General features: G+C 55.4%; 1 protein-coding gene across 3 annotated transcripts in view; it reads left to right on the top strand.

Moving 5' to 3' along the window:
• The window catches only part of LOC131419631 (CMP-N-acetylneuraminate-beta-galactosamide-alpha-2,3-sialyltransferase 1), an 87,961-nt gene extending 67,560 nt beyond the window's left edge, over positions 1–20,401 (top strand). For all 3 annotated transcript variants that reach the window (XM_058564971.1, XM_058564973.1, XM_058564972.1), the window contains 6 exons: positions 7,217–8,124; positions 13,878–14,074; positions 15,084–15,263; positions 16,630–16,675; positions 18,044–18,163; positions 20,032–20,401. In XM_058564971.1, coding sequence (XP_058420954.1) covers positions 7,813–8,124; positions 13,878–14,074; positions 15,084–15,263; positions 16,630–16,675; positions 18,044–18,163; positions 20,032–20,205 — 1,029 coding nt within the window. In that variant the 5' untranslated portion in view covers positions 7,217–7,812 and the 3' untranslated portion in view covers positions 20,206–20,401. The remainder of the gene's footprint in view (positions 1–7,216; positions 8,125–13,877; positions 14,075–15,083; positions 15,264–16,629; positions 16,676–18,043; positions 18,164–20,031) is intronic.
• Positions 20,402–21,305: the final 904 nt, after the last annotated feature.

The following is a 21,305-nucleotide window of genomic DNA, read 5'->3' as shown; positions in this document are numbered from 1 at the left end:
CAAGCTCCTTCCCCCGGGAGCTGTGAAACAGCCACGCAGGGGCAGCTCGGGAACAGAGTGGCTTCCGTCTAAGGAGGCGGATGTGTCTTGGAGTTCAGGGCCTCTCTCTCCTCTGGGCTCTGGCACCATTTCCCTGTGTGTCGTTGGACGAGCAACTTCCCGTTTCTGAGCTCAGCCTGCACGTCTGTCAGATGAAGTGGGGCCGGGATGATGGGGTAGGGGGGTTACTGGTGCTCCGTACAGGAAAACAAACCACTGGGGGGATTTCAGTAACAAAACCCAACATTCGGGAGCACTCGACACGTGCCAGGCACCACGCTCAACGCTTTACCTGCATCGACTCATGTCTTTCTCGACACCACCCTTTGCGGCAGGTACTATTCTCATCCCCACGTCACGGATGAAGAAACCGAGACCAAAGCTTCAGGCAGAAGGATTTGATTCACGGGATCTGGTGCTTGCGAAGTTGTTGGAAAGGTGACAGGAGAGAGGCCTCCCCTATTTTGGTCCTGCTACTCCAGGCTGAGCCCCAGAGGCCAGGAAGCTACAGGAAGCCAGGGCAGAATCCGAGCCTGCCCTGCAGCCCGGAGGTGGGGGAGGCAGGGAGACAGCAGAGTCCACCACTGCGGGAGGGAGGACAGCCCCTGCCTCCCTTCTGCCTATCCAACCCCTAGTGGCCGAATCTCAACTGCGTCCAGAGCAGTACGGGCAGGGGAAGCTGGGAAATGTAGTTTCCAGACCTGCAGCCCCTGAGTACAGGGGAGAGGGCACAGAGGATGGAGGAAAGAACCCTCTCGTCAATAGGCTGCAACTAGCATTGGGGTCTTAAGAGCAGCAAGACACAAGATGCCCCGAAAGCCCTCACACGCCGACAGCGTTAATGCTCAGAGAATTTGGGCGTGTGAACTACAGACACTCCGCTAAGCCTCTACCGCTCTGGTGTTTGCCGACCCTTCCCTGCAGGCTCTCAGAGGTCATGGCCAGTAGAGCAGAACGCAGTGAAGTGTTGGCTGTCCAGTCCCTCGAGGAATGGAAACAACTACTGCAGCAAAGGGGAATCATCATTTTCATAATACCCTGGTGGGTTCTTTCATGCCTGGTTTCATGTGGTCTTTTAAGAAACTGTCCCCGTTGGGCAAGCCAGGGGTTCTGGTAGACTTTTTACAAAGAGGACCCCGATATGTAGGGAGGGAAGAGAATGGACATTTATGGTGCATTTACTCTGTTTCTGTGCAAGCATCTTACCCTATAGCAACCCGCCATGTGGGCACTATTAGTCCCGCTGTTTGGATTCAGAAACCGAGTGTCAGAGTGATGCAGTGCCTTTTTCATGAGCACACAATGAGAAATGGGAGGGGTCGGGATTTGAACCCAGGTCTGTCTGTGCCATTTTTTATTCCAACAAGTGTTGGTAGTGATCCACTGGCAGGTTCCTCACGGAACCAGAATAGAGGGACTCCTAGTGTCCGGGGACCATGCCAGGGCTGGAGAGCAGTTCAGGAAAGAGTCTCTGTCCCTTGATGGAAGGTTTGGGGCCCTTCGCCAGTCGATTCTTGTTCCATGCCACCCTGGGCCACCACGTGACGCCAGCCAGGACCCCAAGGCTGGGACATGGCGGGGTCCGATTTCCAACTCAGAAGGTTCACGGATGCTAAATCCCCACGAGGACTCGTCATGTGCGCAGGACCGGTTGAGCCGGGGAGCCATCCTCGCTGTGCGTCCCGCAGCTGGTGTGGGAGGAGGCAGTGGCGGCAGGAGGAGCTGGGCCTCCTCGGGGGCGGGAGGTGGTGGCAGACAGAGGCGGCAGCTGCGACCCTCTGGCCTGTGGATTTGTTCCCTTCCCTCCACCATCTGCTCGCTCGCTGCTGTGAGGACATTTGCTGTGGGGCCTCGGGGGCCTCTCTGGGCCCCACTCTCTTCTCCAGAAAGGCGAAGCCCTTAACCTGTGCAGGACGCCACGCCAGGCACCGGGCGCACCACGAGGCAGAGGAAAGACACCGTGACTTCTGCTTCTGGCTGTGGCGGAAGCTTGTGCCAGGCCCTTTCTCCCACCGAAGACTAGAAGAGCTGGATAAGATAGAACTCCAGCTCTTTGAAGGTGTTCGAGAACAACCAAGACAGCCAGGACTTGAGGGGTGGAGACCCCTGAGAGAAGAGAAACGAGTGGGCTGAGCCCCGCATTCCCTGCCGCCCTCCTGCCACAGGGACGTGCCGACTCATAGAACGGTTCAGAGGACAGGCTGGGAGCAGCAGCTCAGTCTCACAAGGCTGGGGAGTAAAAGAAATAAAATAATAAAAAATAGATTTCAGGACTACCAAGTCAGCCAAAACCTAAAGGACCAAGAACCTAGAGCAAAGGGAACCACAGGGAAGAGAGTCGTTCTGTGCCTCTTTCTCCCCTCGAGGCGTTGCCAGTAGCGAAGTTGTGTGGGACCGGAGCCTGAGAAACCAAGCTGAAAACAGAGGGTGAGAGGGTGAAAGGCTGGACCGAGCTTCTGGCAATCTCACCAGGCAGGGAAGACAGAAATCGGAGATGAGAGCCTGCAAGGAAGAGGAGCCTTAGTCGGCGCCCAGCTATCCTGTGAGAAGGGCTATGCCCTGTAACTAAGGGCCAACAAGAGCTAGCCAGTTGTCCTGAAGACTGAAGTGCAGACCCAAGCATCCCTATCACCATTTGGAACAAGGTGTGTGCCCTGCTCTACCCACCTCCCAGGAGAGGACAGATGCCTCTCTGTATAAGGACAGCCTCACCTGGAGCCTCTGCACCTTTGGCATCCACAGTGTCCACAGTTACCAGGCATGCCAGGAGACAGGACCAAATGACCCAAGAGAGAAAACAGACAGTAGAAATAGGCCCACACGTTGTCCTAATGTCACAAGGTGTGGACATAGTCTTTAAAATAACTGTGATGAATAATTGCAGGAAGAGAGATGACAAGATGGAGAATTTCACCTGCAAACTGGAACTTCTAAAAAAAGGACTCAGAAATTCTAGAACTGAAAAAAACACTAACTGAAATGAAGAACCTAATATATGATTCAAACAGATTAGACACAGCAGAAGAGAGGAGGGACAAGGTGGTATCCATCTCAAGAAGTTGAAAGATGAGAAGAAAGGAAATAAGGAAGATGAGAGCAGGAATTGATGAAATGGAAGGCTTAGCCGTGTCTACGTAGAAGGAGCCTGGGTCAGAGTGCTGGCTTTGCCACCATCTTGCTGTGTGACCTTGGATAAGCCGTTTGCCTTCTCTGAACCTCAGTTTCCCATTTCAGGGAAACAAGCATGATTACCCATTTGTCCCAGTTGATGTGAGGGTCACACAGAGGACAGTGTGGCAGCTCTTTATCAGAAGTGCTAATATTGCCACCAACCTGCCGTGCTCAGTCATTTCACCGACAACCGTAGCACAGGAGGCTCCGCAAAGAGCTAGGAGGGCGTCCCAGCCTTGGCATGGCTACTGTGTGGTTCAGCAGGCGAAAATGGAACATTCAGACACCCATCCTGTTCATTCACTTGGTTTTCCAAGCATCTGAAACAATTCCTCGCTCAGTGGCTGGTAATTGCCGCCTCTCCCTATTGCCAAGGGAGTTCGTCTTCATTAGGGACCCTCCTCAGGGAAATCCTTGCTTTCTGAGTCCTTGAAAGGGCGCTGACATGTGTCAACATTGTGCTGGTGACCCCCCTAGGCTGTCACACACATGGTCTCCGTGCCTCCTCCAATATTCCAGCGCGGGGCCATGAGGTGACGGCCTCTCTGCAGACGGGACAGGAGCCGTATCCTCGCCCCTCCCTCGCCCCTTCTCTTTGTTTTGGGGAGGGGTGGCCGGCCTCCCTCACTGCACACTTGGCACGCAAAGCTCTTAGCCTGTGGCGTCTTGGCCTGGGTTCCATTTCGAGGAGCCAGCGCTGGCGTCCCCACGTGTTGCCGGCTGCCTCACCGACAAGTACAGGGAAGTCACGCATCCCTCGCTTCTTCCCTGGGGCCCTGGGGCCGGGGAAGGGGTGGAGGCGGGTTCTTGCTTTTCCACTGCAGGTTTTTCCTGAGCTCTTGAAAGTGCTAATTAATTCCAGCCCAGAAGCCGGGGCTGGGAGGTGGGGTTCAAATGAGCACCCTGGCTCCAGATGTGGCTCCCAGGACGTGCCAGATGGACGGGAGGAGTGTGTCGCCGTCCCCTCGCTCCTGCATCTCAGCCTTGCCCTCTGTCCCAACTCTCACCCCACCCCCAGCATCAGCTTAGAACATTCCTGTCTCTCTCAGGGAGCCAGGACTTTGCAGGGAGCCTGACCTCTCATTCAGAACCCTATTCGATCAATGCAGTTCAACAGCCATCTGTGTAAGTGAGCTTGTCTCTGCCCTTGGCATCAGGTTACAGAGTCAGTAAGAACATCATGATCCCTGCTCATTGCGAAGACAACTGTAGTGAGACCGTGTCACTCTTCTGCTCAGACCCTCCAGCAGGTCTCATGTACTCAGAGAAGACCTAATCTTGATAATGGCTTCCACAGCCCCGCACGCTCTCTGCCCCACCCACATACAGGCCTTCTCCTCTCTGATCCCATCACCTGCTCCTCTCTTCCACGCTGATCCAGGCAGACCAGCATCCTTTCTCCCAAAGGCACTGGGGCCTTGCAGATGCCTGGAAAGCTCCCACCGTAGAATCTTGCATGATGTATCCTAGCCACGCAGCCCAGGACCTGGCGCAGCGTAGGCCCCAGCAAATATGCAGTGAGTAATATCAAATGAATGGACAGACCTTGCTTGGTTGACAGCCCCAAGAAGTGAGCAGAATAGGTGTTATCAGCTCCATTTTCCAGTTGAAGGAATGGTTCAGAGAGGGTAGGTAACTTGTTCACAGCCACACAGCCAATGGGTGATACAGCCCAGTGAGACTCAGAATCTTCCAACCCTTAGTCTGTGCTTTCTTGCTGAGATCTCGCCTCTGAATTGTTGGCTCTTGCCTTTCCCTACATTCACTTCTTCATTTCTTCATGCCATGCGTGTGCCAGGTGACAGGGTCACAGCAAAGAAAGAGACTCAGTTTCTAAGCTCATGGAGCTCCCAGCCCAGGGAGGAGACAGAGAAGTAAACAGTGCAGGCAGAGTGGAGCCAGGGCACTGCGGGAGTCAGGAGAGGCCTCTACTCACGCGAGGAGTGGGCAGGCCTTCCTCCAGGAGTCAGCGCTAGCTACGCTCTGAAGAATGAATAAGAACGAAGCACAATGGGATGGATTTACCAGACAGTGGGGACAGCCTGGGCAGAAGGCCAGAGGCAGGAGCAACTGTGACCTCTGGATCAGCTTCAAGTTACAAGTAATCTGCTGTGTTTACATAATAAAGGAGATTTATTCTCCCATGTCACTAAAAAGTCAGGGTGTAGGGTGGGCTACAGGTATGGCTAGATCAGGGAGTTAGCACCATTTGCCCGGGCCCTGTTCAGCTCTCACCTCTTCCACATGAGCTAGCAAAATGGCCAGCACGACCCTGACTTCCACATGCAAACATCAAACCAGCCACAGCAAAAGAAAATCTCTTCCCTCCCTACCAAAGCCAGGGGGTTCACTCTGATTTGATGAATTAGGACACATACCCATCCCTGGACCAATTACTGTGGTAAGAGGGGCGGGAAGCCTGTGCAGGCCAAGTTAAATCGGAGCCTGCCCTTGAAGATAGGCAAGTTAATCTAACTCAAATGACAGAGCTGCTTCTGATGGTGGGGCAGGGGCCGGCTGGAAGGGACAGCTGTGGACACCACTAGGTATTAAATACAAGCCGGGTTGTTGTGAAAAATGAAAAAAGGAGCAGTGGGCAAATCAAAATGACCTTGCCCACTGAGCTGGGGAGCTGAGGAAGCTGTAAGGGGTTGCGCCAAGCACATCTTGAACCCCAGAGGTCTTCCAGAAGGCTCTGTGGATTTAATCTGATTTTCCAGCTGCCCCTCTTTCTCCCAAAAGGTAATCAATCTCCCTCCAGCTGTCACTTTCCTGGAAAAACTGTATCCTGCTTGTTGACGATCTACACATTGAGGATGGAGAGAGATTGGTCAGACAGATAGAGATGGGGGCACATTCCATGCAGAGTCCAGAGTCACCAGGCTGCAGAGAGGCGACCACAATTGCACGGAAGCCCCCAGAAGTCAGGCACATCTGGGGTCTTGTGTTATGGGCATCTGAGGAGCCCCCGTTTACCCTGTTTGATTAAATATATCTCTTTCTCTATATCCCTCAACTGTGGTCATCTGAAGACCAGTTCACAGACGGGGTGTCACTTCCAGAGCAGAGCCCCTCACCCCCATTCCTGGTGGCCCAGCCTCTCCAGGTGCACAGAATCAGAGGGTCGTGGATGTGGATCCAGATCCTGCTTCCTCCTTTCCCCATGACCGTGGGCAAGTCATTTAATCTCTTTGAATCTCAGCGTCTTCCAAGGACAAGATGGAGAACGCCTGTTTAGCTGGCGATGCACTTTGAGGATCATCTGAGGAAATACTTGTGAATGTGTGATTGTGTCCGGCTCTAAGTGGATCATCCAAGAACATTCATTCATTCACACACTGAAAGAGGAAAATTAAAGTTTAGCAATTGCCAAATAGATACCAGAAGCTCAGCATATGTCATTTTATCTTATCTTCAATGCCATTCTGTCAGTGGGGTATTATTATCTCAGTTCATAGAAAAGAAAAGTTGAGTATCTTTCCCAAGGCCACACAGCTGGTAAACCAGAACTTGAACTCGAGCCATCTAAAGCCCAGTGTACGGGACTGAGGCTAATTGGCAGAGCCTGAATTCCAGGGTAAGTGGAAGCCTGGGCCGTGTGCTAAGCACACCATTTTTTTGCTGAAATTCAGAACCCATAAGAGAGTGAAGGAGGGGGAAAGTAGCCCGTACTTAGCAATCTCTGTGTGCATTGCTCTGTATATGCGTCACTGACTCATCTCACAAATGTTGATTGAATGCTTAAATGTGCTAGGTTCTGGTTGCAGGAGAAATGGGTGGGACACCGTCCCTGTGCCTTAGCAACCTTGCAGAATAGGCGTTAACGCCCCGTTGCACACGAGCACACACTGAGGCTCAAGAGGATAAACAGATTGCCCACCAAGTCTGCCTGACAACAGAGTGGAAGATCATGGCGTTCATCCCGGAGGAGGTGGGGAGACAGAAATATTTTTTTATAACAAGGTAATAGAATTTAATCCTGTTTTCTTCCTCTTCTTCTGTGCAGGTGACAAACAACTCTCAGTGCCTTCATCAAGCCGGCTGCTTCACAGCCACATCTCTGGTGACAGCCTGGGAAAGACTCAGTTCTAATTAAGGAGCGTCACACACCATCCTTTCCGGAGGACAGTGGCAAAGACAGCTTCCCTCTGTCCTGCATTGCGACCCTTCCTTTGAGGCCCTCCCCCATGAGGGACCCTGGAGTGTCACGAAGTTTAATTACCCCACAACCCCTTTGGATGGGAAAGGAAATCGCTGTTAAGGTTGATAAAGCTTCATCGAGAGATGTTATCAGCGGTTTAAAGATTGCTAACGAAGCAGGCTACTTTATTTCCTGAAAAGACAAATTATATGCAAGAAAAACCAACCCACCACGAGTGGTCCATGTGGCCTGTGACTATCTCGGGGTGATGTCAGGCATGCCCGGGTGGCCATCGCCCAGTGGAAGTGAAGTCGGCCGTAGCAGGCCTTGAGGCCCCCAGGCCCCCCCCCCGTTGCCTTGTGATCAAGCCTCCGTCTCTGGGATTTTTCTTCAAAGTTCCTCCCCAATTCTTCGTGATTTCCTCCGGCCCATCGCTGGGAGGCCCCATCAGGAAAGCAGAAATGGCGACCACGAGGAAAAGGATTCTCAAACTGCTCACCCTCCTCATCCTCTTCATCTTCCTCACCTCCTTCTTGCTGAACTACTCCAACACCATGGTGGCCACCCCCTGGTTCCCCAAGCAGATGGTCCTCGAGCTCTCTGAGAACGTCAAGAGGCTGATGCGGTATCCCCACAGGCCCTGCACCTGCGCTCGCTGCATCGGACAGCGGGAGGTCTCGTCCTGGTTCGACGAGAGGTTCAACCGGTCCATGCAGCCGCTGCTGACAGCGCAGAACGCACTCCTGGAGGAAGACACCTATAACTGGTGGCTGGTGAGAGCTGGGGCTGAGTGTGGGGCTGGGGGCCGCGCGGGGGGGTGCTCCCGGCTGCCAAACACTCCGGCCCTGCCAGGCACTGAGCAGGATTCAGAATCCTGGTCATTCATTCATTCAACAACTCTTTACTGAGCATCTACTATATATGTCAGAGGAGAGGGACCTGTTTTAGTTTCCTGTGTCTGCTGTAACAGATTACTGCAAACTTGGTGGCTTATAACAGCAGAAATGTACTCTCTCATAGTTCTAGGGGCAGAAGTCTGAAATCAAGGTGTCGGCCAGGTTGGTTCCTCCTGGAGGCTCTGAGGGAGAGTCCATCCTGTGCCTCTCCTAGCTCCTGAGGGTTGTGGCAATCCTTTGAATTCCTTGGCATGTAGACACGTCCCTCCAATTCTGCCTCCATCTTCACATCGCCCTCTGTCTCTCTGTCTTGTCTGGCCAGCTAGGCCAGTGGGAGCCTTCATCCCTCCCTCCCCAGGGTTTGGGGAAACGGGAAGGGATGCGATGTCAGGGCCCACGGCCCACCAGGCGGGCTGAAAGGAGACTTAGTTGACAACTGTGAGGTCCCCAGCTCCCATCCTGCCTCTGAGCTTCATATTCCCCAGCAGTCAATGGGCATCAGAATTCCAGTTAGCGAAGGAGACAGAGCAGATGAAAGTTCTAGCAGGAATAGGAAGACAGGAGCAATCACTCTCGGGTCAATTTATAAATTACCCACACGCCTTGCAAGCCAGGAGGCTGACAGCATCACACAGCGTGGCCTCCGGGGAAGGGCCCGGCCCGGGATGGACACACTGCCCTCCATCAGCCTGCCAGCCTTCTCATCCCAGATGCCAGGACGAGGGTCCCTTCTTCCCCAGTTCTGAGACAAGACGTGTAGCATGTCAAATCCTCCTCCCCGTTTACCGCAAACTCAGGACACAAGTGGATGGTGCCCAGGGAGCATTCTGAAGGGAGAGGGAGCCTGCGGCCACCTGCCCTTGGTCTCTGTCCTCTCCCCACTGGGGCATCTTCCCCGGCCAACATCCATGCTCAGTGCACAAGTGCACAATAAGGCCTCCCATCCCGTGCCAAGCACCACCTCTGGCCATGCCCTGGGCCAAGCTTTCAACGCACTGCCCCTCCCCTTCCCCAGAATCCTGAGGGCTTGTAAATATTTTGTTACCTCTAGTTTGCACTTCCTGGGGTCACCGGGCTGGGGAGGGGCCCAGTCGGGTCACATTCTAGTTAAAGGACACACTCTGAAGTAAGGCCGTGGTATGCAAACTGTCTGGAGGCACTGGGCAATCCGCTTCACCTCTCCAAGCCTCAGTTTTCTCATCTGTAAGATGGGTACCTAACACCACCTTTCTCATAGGACAGTTATGGGAAATAAATGAGGAAATGCCTGTAAAGCTCTTCGCACAGGGCCTGGCATGTAAGGACCACAGAAGGCAGGCTTCCGCTTACAATGAGTCTCAGAGCCCAGCACAATGCTTTCTAAGCTCCTTCTGCCCATCTCTTACCTCCCACCCCACACAGTGCCTGGCAAGTGATGGCGGCTCAGTGGTGAGGGGTGGAATGAATGAATGAATGTGTATCAACCTGGCAGAGGTCATTCACTTAGTGAACATATGTCAAACATATGACACACATAACTGTGTGTCATGCCTGTGCTTGCTGATCCCATGCCGAGGGGGCCGGACACACAAGCCAACTGCAGCTGGGTCCCAGGAAGGCCCGTGCTGAGGGCCCAGAGGTGCTAACCACGTGTGTAAGGCCAGGGACCAATATTTCAGGGGCCCGTGGAGGCCTCCCAGAAGGTGTTGCATCGTCAGCTGGACCTGGAGGGAGGAGCAGGGTTCACTGGGCAGAGAAGGAAGGGAGGGTGGGAAAGGGAGGGTACCTCGTTCCAGCACGCTCGGGGTGGAACGCGGGGTACAGAAGGCCGGCCATCGTGCCTCAAGGCGGGACAGAGTCTGCAGGGCTCCCATGGGATCTGGCGGAAGTGCAGGTGCACGAGGGAGGTGCCCACTCCTGGCCGTGCTCTGAGCACAAGAGTCCTCTTTAAACTGGGTGCCCCGGACACCTCGCTGGCCTCGCCCTGGTCCCAGCCTGCTGGACTGGACTCCTCCGATGGAGTCCACATCCGTCTCCCCTCATCCCTCCCTGCAGACCGTGCCCGCGCTGTGTGCCCGCATCCCTGTCTCAGCCTCTGCTTCTGGGCTCTGCCCTAAGACACTGCTTCCTTGAGGAGCCTGGACCACCAGGCGACAGGCACTCATTGAGCACTGACTGTGGACAGAGAAACACACTTGGAAACGAGTCAGGAAAAGCGAGCAGGGAGAGGGCGTCCTAGAACTTCTCACCATTCTCCCCTGTGGGCCTGTCGGCAGCCCTGCAGTGCTTTCACTGTCATTTACAAAAGGCAGAGAAATCAGAATATTGCTTCCAAGGGGGACAGGGACGCAGCATTGACCCACCTCACGTACCCAGCCAGTAAGTGGATGCTTTAGGATTCTGACCCGCAGACACACAACTCGGTTTTCCCACTCAAGTTCCACCAGGCTCTGCTGGTGGTTGATGTGTTGAGGTGCTCACCCTGGGGCCCAGACCCGTCCCTCTCTGGGCCTCAGGCTCCCCTTCTGCCAATGACGGGCTGGAACAGATCCGAGATTCTGAAGCATGCGGCCCGCAGCGTGATTCTAGGTGATACCAGGGCAGGGCGTTCCAGAACATTGCCTCACGGAGCGGAGCGAGGAAGTAATTCAGGCTTTAATTCTCCTTCCGTCTTTGCAGCACAAGGGTTTTAAATTGGCCCGATGTTTCATTATGTACCTCTCTAACACCTGTCAATCTTCCTTCTGACGAAGACGGGGCAGCTTGCCTGGGCAAGCAACAGGATGGAGCTAGGACCAAATAATGTTTTGTTTTCATTGTATTATACAATTACTTTTTCATTTCTGCAAAGTAATGTTTTCCACTAGTGGTAGAGATGTGAGTTTCCTTTTAAGATAAACTTACTTTTTTTCTAAAGTGAGTCGTTAAAGAAGAGAAGGTCAGTAATTGCCGGGAGAGACGATGCCGTGCTGACAGCTCCCCTGCCAGCCTTGAGTCTTCAAACCCCCAGGCCTCCGAGGCAAAGCACGCACACGTGTCACATAGTAGGTGCACAGTAAATATTGTTGGGTGCTGGATTAAATAATGCCACATTGGGGCCAGCCCTGTGGCATAGTGGTTAAGTTCACACGTTCCGCTTCGGCAGCCCGGGGTTTGTGGGTTCGGATCCCAGGCATGGACCTACACACTGCTCATCAAGCCATGCTGTGGTGGCATCTCACATACAAAGTAGAGGAAGACGGGCACAGATGTTGGCTCAGCAACAATCTTCCTCAAGCAAAAAGAGGAAGATTGGCAACAGATGTTAGCTCAGGGCCAATCTTCCTCACTGAAAAAAAAAGAATGCCACATCACTTCTTAATCCACCATGCAATGTCACGCTCCCCAGAGACAGTGACACAGATGGAGGATGCTTTCTGGCCCTGAGTTCTTCTTCACAATGTTGGGGTGCACAGGGGCCTTTCCTGGGTGGGGCTCTCCAGGAGTTTCCTGCAGGGGAGTTTGCCCCAGGGGTTCTCAGAGTGGGGTCGCTGAACCCCCAGCAGCAACATCTCCTGGAAGGCTGTTAGAGATGCAGAATCTTGGGCCCAGCCCAGCCCTTAGAGTCAGATCTGCACCTTAGTGAGATCCTGGATGATCACACATTCAGGAGATCCTATCAGAAGCAGGTGCTTAATCTGGATGTTGGTTCATTTTATTGTGGTAAAACATATGTAACATAATATTTGTCATCTTAACTCTTTATAAGCGTACAGTTCAGTGGCATTCAATACATTCACCATGTTGTTTAACCATCACCTCTATCTGTACTCGGGACTTTTCCATCAACCCCAGCAAAAACTCCCTACCCAGTAAACACTAATTCCCCCTCAGCACTCCTCCCAGCCCCTGGCAACCTCCATTCTACCTTCTGTCTCCATGAATTTGACTACTCTAGGTGTGTCATCTAAGTGGAATCGTACAATATTTATCCTTCTGTGTCTGGCTTATTTCACTGAGCATAAGGTCCATCCATTTGTAGCATGTATCAAAACACCCTTTTTCATGACAGAGTAATATCCCATTGTATGTATATTCCACATTTTGTTTATCCATTCATCCATCAGTGAGCACTTGCGTTGCTTCGACCTTTTGGCTGTTGTGAATAATGCTGCTGTGAACATGGGTGCATAAATAACTGTTTGTGCCCCTGCTTTCAATCCTTTGTCAATACTTAGGTGTGGAAATCCTGGGTCATATGGTAGTTCTATGTTTAACCTTTTGAGAAACCACCGACCTCTTTTCCACCATGGCTGCGCCATTTTACATCCCCACCAGCAATGCACGAAGGTTCTAGATTCTTCACGTCCACACCAACACTTGTTATTTTCCCTCTTTTTTATTATACCCATCCTGGTGTGAAGTGTGGTCTGGGTCCTGTTCGTGTTGCCTGAGGCTGGTGCAGTGTCTTATGCTAGAGGAGATGCTAGACGATTTTAACCAGAGGAGCCATCTGGGTCTCCTGGTGTGCCTCTCCTTTGGGGACCCTGTTCCATTCCATCCCAAGTGGGGACTGGATGCCCTTGGATCTCCCTACACACAACCCGGTCACTAATCTCCTAGACAGTGACCAAAGCAAATGCTAGCCTCTCCTTTCTCTCCAGCCACTCCCATGTCCCTGGAGCTGGGAGTGACTGATGGGACTCACCACACAGCCACCTCCCGCCCCCCAACCCCAGGGAGTTGGCTTTCCAAAGGTCAAGGTTCCAGGGGTCTGAGGCAGGAGTGATATCGTGGGAGAAACTTTAAGGCAGGTTTCTAAAAGCCTGGGTTCAAATCCTGGTTTGGATTTGGGACACTGGGCTCCACCAGTCTGGGCCCCAGAGCATCCTTCATCCACAGTTGAAGTGACAGAGTCAGAGGGAGTACCTCTTAGGAAATGTCTCCAGGTTTCACTATGAATAAGGAAGTAAGCTGCATCAACAGTTGTCACTACGCAGCGCAGCCGAGCTCCACCTGAGGCCGAGGGAGGACGTGGGAGTGCAGGGAGGGCATCACTGGGTGACTAATTCATCCTACTTTTAGTTCTGGAAGTCCTGCCTCCGGGGAAACCCTCAGTCCTGGGCCAACCAGAATGGCTGGTCAACCTCGGGATAAAGCCAGTGTTCACCTGGGGGTCAGGGAGGCCCTGGGGCAGCTGACCCTTGAGCTAGGTCTACAAGGCTGAAAACAGTTTGCTAGCAGATATTGGAGGACTTGATGCATCCAGCAAAGGGCTGATTTTTGGGCCAGAGCCCAATTATCCTGGGGCCGGGGGAGTCGAGGGGCGGGAGAGTGAGGGGGGCAGATGCAGGGGAAGTGGGCACGGAGTGTCATCTGACTCTGCTCTCACGTGCCTTACTCATATCAGCCAGTCTTGTTGCCTCAAGTGGTCAGAGCAGTACCTAGCACATAGTAGGTACTCAGTGAACATTTGCAGAACGAAGTGGCTGGAAGGGGAAGTGGCTGTCTGAGCCTCTTCAGTCTCCAGGTAGCCAGCAGAGAGAAGGGTACCGGGAAGGGCCCAGTCAGCAAAAGTGGGGAGCTCGGGGCCCAGCAGCAGGGCGGCTGAGCCCCCTGGCCAGAGGCAGCACAGCCAGGCTGACCTGTGTCCTTCTGTCCTCTGTCCCCAGAGGCTCCAGCGGGAGAAGCAGCCCAACAACTTGAACGACACCATCAAGGAGCTGTTCCGAGTGGTGCCCGGAAACGTGGACCCCCTGCTGGAGAAGAGGTCGGTGGGCTGCCGGCGCTGTGCCGTTGTAGGCAACTCGGGCAACCTGAAGGAGTCCTGGTACGGGCCGCAGATAGACAGTCACGACTTCGTGCTGAGGTGAGTGCCCGGACCCTCACCCTAGCCCACCTCGCCGCACCCGGGGGCCCCTTGGAGCTGCAGGAGGCATCTTGGCTCAGGGTCAGGAGGTCAAGTTCCCAGTCCTGGTGAGCCCACACTTACCCGGGGACCCCAGGCCTCTCACTGCACCCTCCGTGCCTCAGTTTCCCCATCTGTGCATTGCAGGCTGGAGATGGACTAGCAGAGAGGAAACCAAGCACAGGAGGTAGCCAGTGGGCCAGGAGCTTGGCATCGAGAGGGCTGGTGAGAGGGCAAGATTAATTCGAAGACTTGTTTAATATTTAAAATTCATCCCCATGTTGCAATCTAGGCCATAATATAACCGTATGCTTTTAGTGTAAAACATATTTCCCTGTCACTGAGTGAAATAGATATTCCAGGAAGATGCCCCACATCTCTCCGGAGTTTCTCGTCATCTGCCCCTAACCATTCACCCAACCCAGTGGCCCAAGTGCCCCAGCACGAGAAGCACAAGCAGCGGTGAGCCTGGCAACGCCCAGGCACCTTCTAGAATGGTCTCCTGTTTCTGTGATCTCTGATTTTGTCCTCAGACCACTCACCTGGCCTCTCGGAGCCTCAGTGTGCCTGGCGCCCAGTGGGAATGTCCGTGGTGGGGGGAAAGAGGCAGGGTCAGAGTCAGACAGACCTGAGTTCAAGGCTGCCTCAGATTCCTTTGACCATGAAATACCTACTGAACACAGTTATCCTTAAGGTGAATGAGATGTGTCACCTGGCCACGGCAGTGTCTGGTGCGCAGTAGGTCTCAGCGGTGGCGATGGTTAGGCTCACTCGAGATGGTAAACTAGAAAAATGTCATGAGAACCTTTGAGCTGTGTCGGATTGTCTCCATTTGACAGATGAGGATTGGGGCCCAGGGAAGGAGGGTGCTGTGCCCAAGGTCGCCCCGCGGGTTTGTGGGGCTAAAGCTGACCCTCAGAATCAGTGCCCGTGTGATGCGATGCGCATCCTTCTCTCCTTCTCCTCCCAGGATGAACAAGGCCCCCACAGCGGGGTTTGAGGCCGACGTGGGGAGTAAGACCACCCACCATCTGGTGTACCCCGAGAGCTTCCGGGAGCTGGCGGAGAACGTCAGCATGGTCCTGGTCCCCTTCAAGACCACCGACCTGGAGTGGGTGGTCAGCGCCACCACCACGGGCACCATCTCCCAGTAAGTCCCCTCGGGCGTCTGGATGGACGGTGCACTGGCCCGCCCCTCTGCTCCTCCTCGCTGTGTGGGCACCTCCCGGCCCCTAGCATGCCGTTCCGTTCCCCCCACTGCAGCCTTGCTCATGGTGCTCCTCTGCGGGAATGCCTCCCCTCCCGAAGCTTCCTCCTGGAATGACGAGTCCCTCAGCCCACAGGCGGCCCCCGACCCTCCAGTTCTTCCTGGTCCCTCTCCTCCCATCACGCTTAACACACCTAGATCTTCTGCCTCCCTCCCCCGATGACTCCCGAATACACCTCCAAGACTTGCTTCCCCAAACCCTGGAAGCTCCCGAGAGGGGGCACCCCCCTGGGAAGGACTCAGCACGTGCCAGTTCTGACCCCTTCCTTATCTCTGCCGTGCTCCTTGATGATGACAGCCCCTTGCCTTCAAACTGTAACAGTGGCCCTAGGTGGGCAGGGAGACCAGCGTCGAGCCCGTCAGCTCCGAGTCTCCCTGCGCTGCCTGCAGAGTGGGGCGGGGCCGGGGGGGGGGGAGCTGCTCACATCTTCTGAGCATCTGCTTTTTTCCGCGCTCTGCCCTCGGCATTCGGCACGTGCTGTCTCACTGATTCTCATGATGGTTATTAGTGCCCCCATTTCCCAGGGAGACACAAGCTTGTCCTGCCCAAGATGAACTCTGCACAGAGCCAGGCTCGCACGTGGGCCCGATTCCTGAGTCCCTTCTCTTCCTGGAGAGAAGCGGCTTCAACGTCCAGATGGCCAAAAGCCTCCTTGTGGGAAGCCTTGAGGGATTGGTGCGCAGGAAACCGGGGGGCTGAGCTCTCAGGAGAAGGCAGTGAGGGGAGCGGGCTCGGGCAGAGGAGGAGCCGGGCCTGGCCTGGGCTCGGCTGCCCGCTCCTTCTGCCCAGTCCCACAGGCTCGGGTGTGTGAATTGCACCAATTGGACCTAACATAAGGCCAGGTGGCCGGGCATTTACACCTTCACCTTGGGGTGCGTATAACCTTGCAGATGAAAAGGGGGCCCTGTGGACCTCACCAGCCGGCACCCCAGCAGTGGGGGTCGGGCTTGGGCTTCTGCTGTGCCCCCTCAGGCTGTGTTGGGCCTAGGGTAAGTGTCCCTTCTTAACCCTCTGGGAGAAGGTGCAGGAAGCAGCAGCAGGTCCTGGAATTCGCCAAGCTCGCCCTCTGGTGTCTGTAGTGGGCTGCTGCTGCAGGCGGGGACTCGCTGTGGCCGGGAAGTGGTGTCCTGGAGACAATGCCTGTGCCTCCCCCTCCTGCCCTGCCCCCCGCTCCAGCATCACCCCAGAGCTGCATGCAGGCAGCCAGCGCGCTCCCCACTTACCCACCTGCTCTTTCTCCCGCTGCAGCACCTACGTTCCTGTGCCCGCGAAGATCCAAGTGAAAAAGGATAAGGTGAGTCGGGGCTCAGGCCCCTTGTCCTCTGGGCTCCGGCTCACTTTTAAGGCTCTGTGTCATGATGGAGAGCGCCCTCTCTCCCCTCTCCGCCAGCATCCGCTGCGGGGAGCCCCTGAGCCCCCAGGTGGTGGAAGGTAGCCCGCACTTAGCTTCCCTGCTGGAGAGAATCAAACCCTGGGAAAGGTTCCCCAAGTGGGGACCCCGGGCCAGATCCTCAGGCCCACCCCAGATCTACTGAATCAGAAACGCTGGGTTTTTACGAGCCCTTCTGGGATGCCAGATGCAGTTTGAGAACCTCTGCTCTACAATGTGAGCTTCTCAAAGCCAGACCTCGCCTCCTGTCTCCATATCTCCATCTTCCCCAGTGGGCCCTGCTATGGGGTTGGCCAAGACATGAGCAAAGGGCAGAAGGGTGAAGGAAGGGAAGGGTCCACCGCACTGGTCCCTTGCACACGCTATCATGTTTAGATGGGGAGATCAGGTCAGAGAGGTCAGGTCAGTTGCCCAGGGACACATAGCTAGTTCTCGATATGGGTGGAACTGAAGTTCTCCCCGTGCCCCAGCACCTGCCTTTTGCAGGGGGCTGTGCTGCAGCAGGGAAGAAGCCACATGCGAACCTCGAGGGCAGAGCCGGTGGAAGGGAGAGCCTCCCAGTGATGGCAGTAGCCTGAGGCCAGGCTGAGAGACAACAGCTCAGCAGAGAGACCTGCATCAGTCTCCACTGCAGTCCACTGCTAGGCTCCCTGGCCGTGCACACCCTCTGCTGTCTGAGAAGTCCCCTCCGCTGTCCTCAAGGCAGCTGTGGACCGTGGAACCAGGGCCAGACTGGACACCAGGATATTCCCAGCTCAGCCCCCGCTGGCTGTGTGACACTGAGCATGTCACTCAGCCTCTCTGAGCCTGTTTCCTCACCTGTAACAAGAGGAGAGGGAAAGCTAGTACACGGGGTCATTTTCAGGACTGGAGATCATTCAGGCCCACATCAGGCAGGATGGGTGGCTCAGTGCCTGTGTGTTCCTGCAGTGTACAGGAGGGTCCTTGTCCCCACCTCATGCTGTTCCCTGGAACCTCCTCCCGCAGCCTCGCATCTGGCTCCCTGGCCTCATTAGATGGTTATTCAGATGTCACCTTCTCACCCCGTGCTTTATTGCCTTTCTCTGCTGTATTTCTCTCCGAGGTGCTTTTCCAGCATCCTCTGTCTTCATGATAGACGTTACTGCCCATCTTTTCCCCCGAGAACATCAGCCCCACGAGGGCAGGGGCACTTGTCAGTTCTGCTCGCTGTGGGTCCCCCGTGCCCACAGCAGTGGGTGGCACCTAACAGGTGCTGGGTGTCCTGTGCCAACCGCCTCTCCCCTCCCGCAGATCCTGATCTACCACCCGGCCTTCATCAAGTACGTCTTCGACACCTGGCTGCAGGGCCATGGGCGGTACCCGTCCACCGGCATCCTCTCGGTCATCTTCTCCCTGCACATCTGTGATGAGGTACGCCCCCTCTCCCCTGTGCCCGCCGGGGGGCCAGGGCTCCTCATTCCCTGTTCCCAAGAGAGGGCCGAGGGCGTCGGCGGCCAGGCTGACCCCATCCTCCCTCCAGGCCCCAGCACAGCCCGTCTCTTCCGGGAGCTCAGATTCCTTTCTCTACAGCGGGGCGTGCAAGGCCTCTCTCATAGGGTGTTTTAAGGAGCAGCAGTGTTCTGTGAGTACGTTCTCAGGAGCAAGAGTTCTGGCTCATTCTGTGTGAGGTCGCAAGGCAGAGCTGGACCAATGGGCGGAAGCTCAGATTTGGAGGCAAAAAAAAGGAGCAGATTGTCTCAGCGAGGCTGTGGGTTCAGTCTCGGCTGCTCATTAGAAACATCTGTGGAGGGAAACCCCAACACCCAGGCCACACCCCAGCCCGCTGTCACCAGAATTTCTGAGAGTGGGAACCAGGCACCCAGGGAGCCCGCTATTCGGTGAGATTGAGAACCTGTGATCTTGCGAAGCATTTGCTTCCCATGATGCGCTGGCCTCACCATCCGCCAGGCTGTGCCTGGGTTTCCATTGATGATCTGGGGTGCTCACTGCTACCCTGGGCAGAGGAGCGGGAGGGGGGTCACAGCGCCCACCCCCCACTAGGTTCAGGCAGGGCACTCAGATGTCCCTTCTTGTCACATATGGCTCCTCCCTCCCCCACCTGGCTCACGGTTGGAAATCCTAGGGAGAGATGCAGAGGGTGGCAAGGCACATCCACCACCTCTGCCTCGGTTGTTCTGTCACCATCCCCCCGTCTCTTCAGCCAGAAACCTGGGTGGCCCTCCCAGAACCCTATCTCCCTCTCATCTGCACCCCAATCCCTAGCCTGCTGGTCACAGACCCATGGGGTTCTGCCCCATCTCTTCCCCCCTGCTCTGGGGCAGGCCCGTGTCCATGCCGGCATTTACCAAAAAGGCTACGCTGGCCAGAGACATCTCCTGCCCCTGGTGGGCCCCCCGCGCTCAGATCTGTCCTCCACACAGCAGCCCAAGTAGCATTTCCTCTCCCTGGAAGCCCCTCCCCATGTCTCTTCCTGGTCATTTTCTGCTCATTTCCAAGACCCAGTTCAAATGTCTCCTGCCCGGATGAGCTCTCTGACCTCTGCGGTCATCAGCCCCTCCTTCCTCTGTGCTGTGGGAGCCCTGACATTAGCTCCTGTCTGTCATTTGCCACTCATGATGCTTGTCATAAGTTATAAGTGCCAAGGGCTGAGAGCTGACTCCCGAGTCCCTAATTTCCCAGCACCCACCTGGGTGGCCCCTGATGACGGCCGGCCAGCTCTCTGATGTGTTCAGCCCAGAGCTTGGCACAGAATAAGTGCTCAGTAAATGCTTGTTGCGTGTGAGACAGGCCCCCCGCCCAGGTGGACGTTAGCCTAAGGGAAGAAAAGGATCAGCACCCACCAGCTGCCTCACTGTGCTGGTTAATCTCAGCCCCATTTTCCAGACGAGGAAACCGAGGCTCAGAGAAGCGCTTTGGCACTCGCAGGGCTGGGACTGGGGAGCCTGCTGGGTTTCAGAGCCCTGCTCTCCTCTCTACTCCACTCCCTCCGTCCTAGCTCCTCAAGCCTCGGAGAGGAGGTTGTACCTGCCCCAGAGGTGAGACCCAGCACCCTCATGGCCACCCACAGGCGTAGCCTCCCACCGTGCCTTCGGGCACTGTGCTTTTATTTAGCTCGCTTTGGCTTCCCCAAGCCCCTGGGAGTCCCAGGAACCTAGAGAGGGGCCTCTGTGAATCCCTGGGAGTGGTGTTTACAGATTCCGGGGGTGCCCGCCGGCTCCCTTCTCAGAGGTTCTGCCTGCGCCCCTGCTGTCTGGGTCTCACCTTGCTCTACCCCACAGGTGGACTTGTATGGCTTCGGGGCAGACAGCAGAGGGAACTGGCACCATTACTGGGAGAACAACCCGTCGGCGGGGGCTTTTCGCAAGACCGGGGTGCACGATGGGGACTTCGAGTCCAACGTGACGGCCACCTTGGCGTCCATCGACAAGATCCGGATATTCAAGGGAAGATGACACTGCGAAGGGTTAAGGGCTGATGCACCAGAGCGCGCCTCTCGAGGTCCAGCCCCAGCGTCTCGCCAGGGCCGTTCCGTCCCTGGAGCTCCGAGGGCCAGCCTTGAGGGTGCGCCCAGGTGCCTCTTGCAGCCTCTTGCACCCCAACATTTGGCAGCATCTACTCAGCAAGGTCGCCGAGCCCTGCCAGGGCTGCAGAGCAATATCAGAACTGGTCTCTGGGGGGGAGAAGCTCCTTGCTGCTGTCCCAGGGCCGGGGAAGGTGGGGAGACGGACGAGGAGAGGTCCAGTCTCCAAATGCTGAGGTCATTTTGGCTTCTGGGAATCAGGGGGAGCAGATACAGAGGACGCTCATATTCTAAAGGAAAGGATGGCTTCCCAGGGAAGATGGTCCAGGGCTGACACTCACACTGATTCTCCCTGGGCTGTTTGTGAGTGAGGATGACCTCCAGGACAGAGCCACGTCGGGCCACGTAGGCACTGGGGGCGAGGTGACACCTTTCTTTGCACGATGCTTGGCCTGTGTCTCACTTGGCGTGACAACCTCGTCTCCCCTTTCTTCCCAAAGCTCATTTATGGCGGCCAGGGGAGGCTCCCCACCCTGAAGGTCTTCACCGACACTTGGCAAGGTGTCTCCGACTCCAGGAGTTATCTTCTTCCCAAGCTGATGTTCCCTTGAGTAATGGATCTTTGTGGTTATAACATGGCTGAAAGCAGATCTGACTATTTCCACGTGCCTTTGTATTTCGGGGAGAAATGCATGCGTTGGCTGAAAGGAGGCGAAAGCCCCGACTCAGGAAAGGGGACCCCTGGTAACGGCCCCCCGTGGCTCTGTAGCTGGGGACATCTTTCCTAGTTTCCTGAGCCAGAGCCTGAGTTGGAACAAAGCTCGGATGACACTCGATGCATCCAGAGGCGCCTCAGCCGTGGAAGGTCACTCATTTTCACAGACCGTTGGCGTTGGTGCCCATAACCTTCCAAGGCCACGCGGAGAGCCTCTGCCAGCCAGCATTTCCCCCCAAGGGCCCGAGCTCTGGCCCTGCTGGCCACCTGCGTGGTGTCCTGGGGGCCGGGGGGCCATCCTAGGAGCGTGACCGTCA

Source organism: Diceros bicornis, chromosome 21, assembly GCF_020826845.1.
Source record: "Diceros bicornis minor isolate mBicDic1 chromosome 21, mDicBic1.mat.cur, whole genome shotgun sequence".
NCBI classification, from domain to species: domain Eukaryota; kingdom Metazoa; phylum Chordata; class Mammalia; order Perissodactyla; family Rhinocerotidae; genus Diceros; species Diceros bicornis.
The sequence above is the reverse complement of the archived record's forward strand: the minus strand, read 5'-3'. Positions and strand labels throughout refer to the sequence as shown.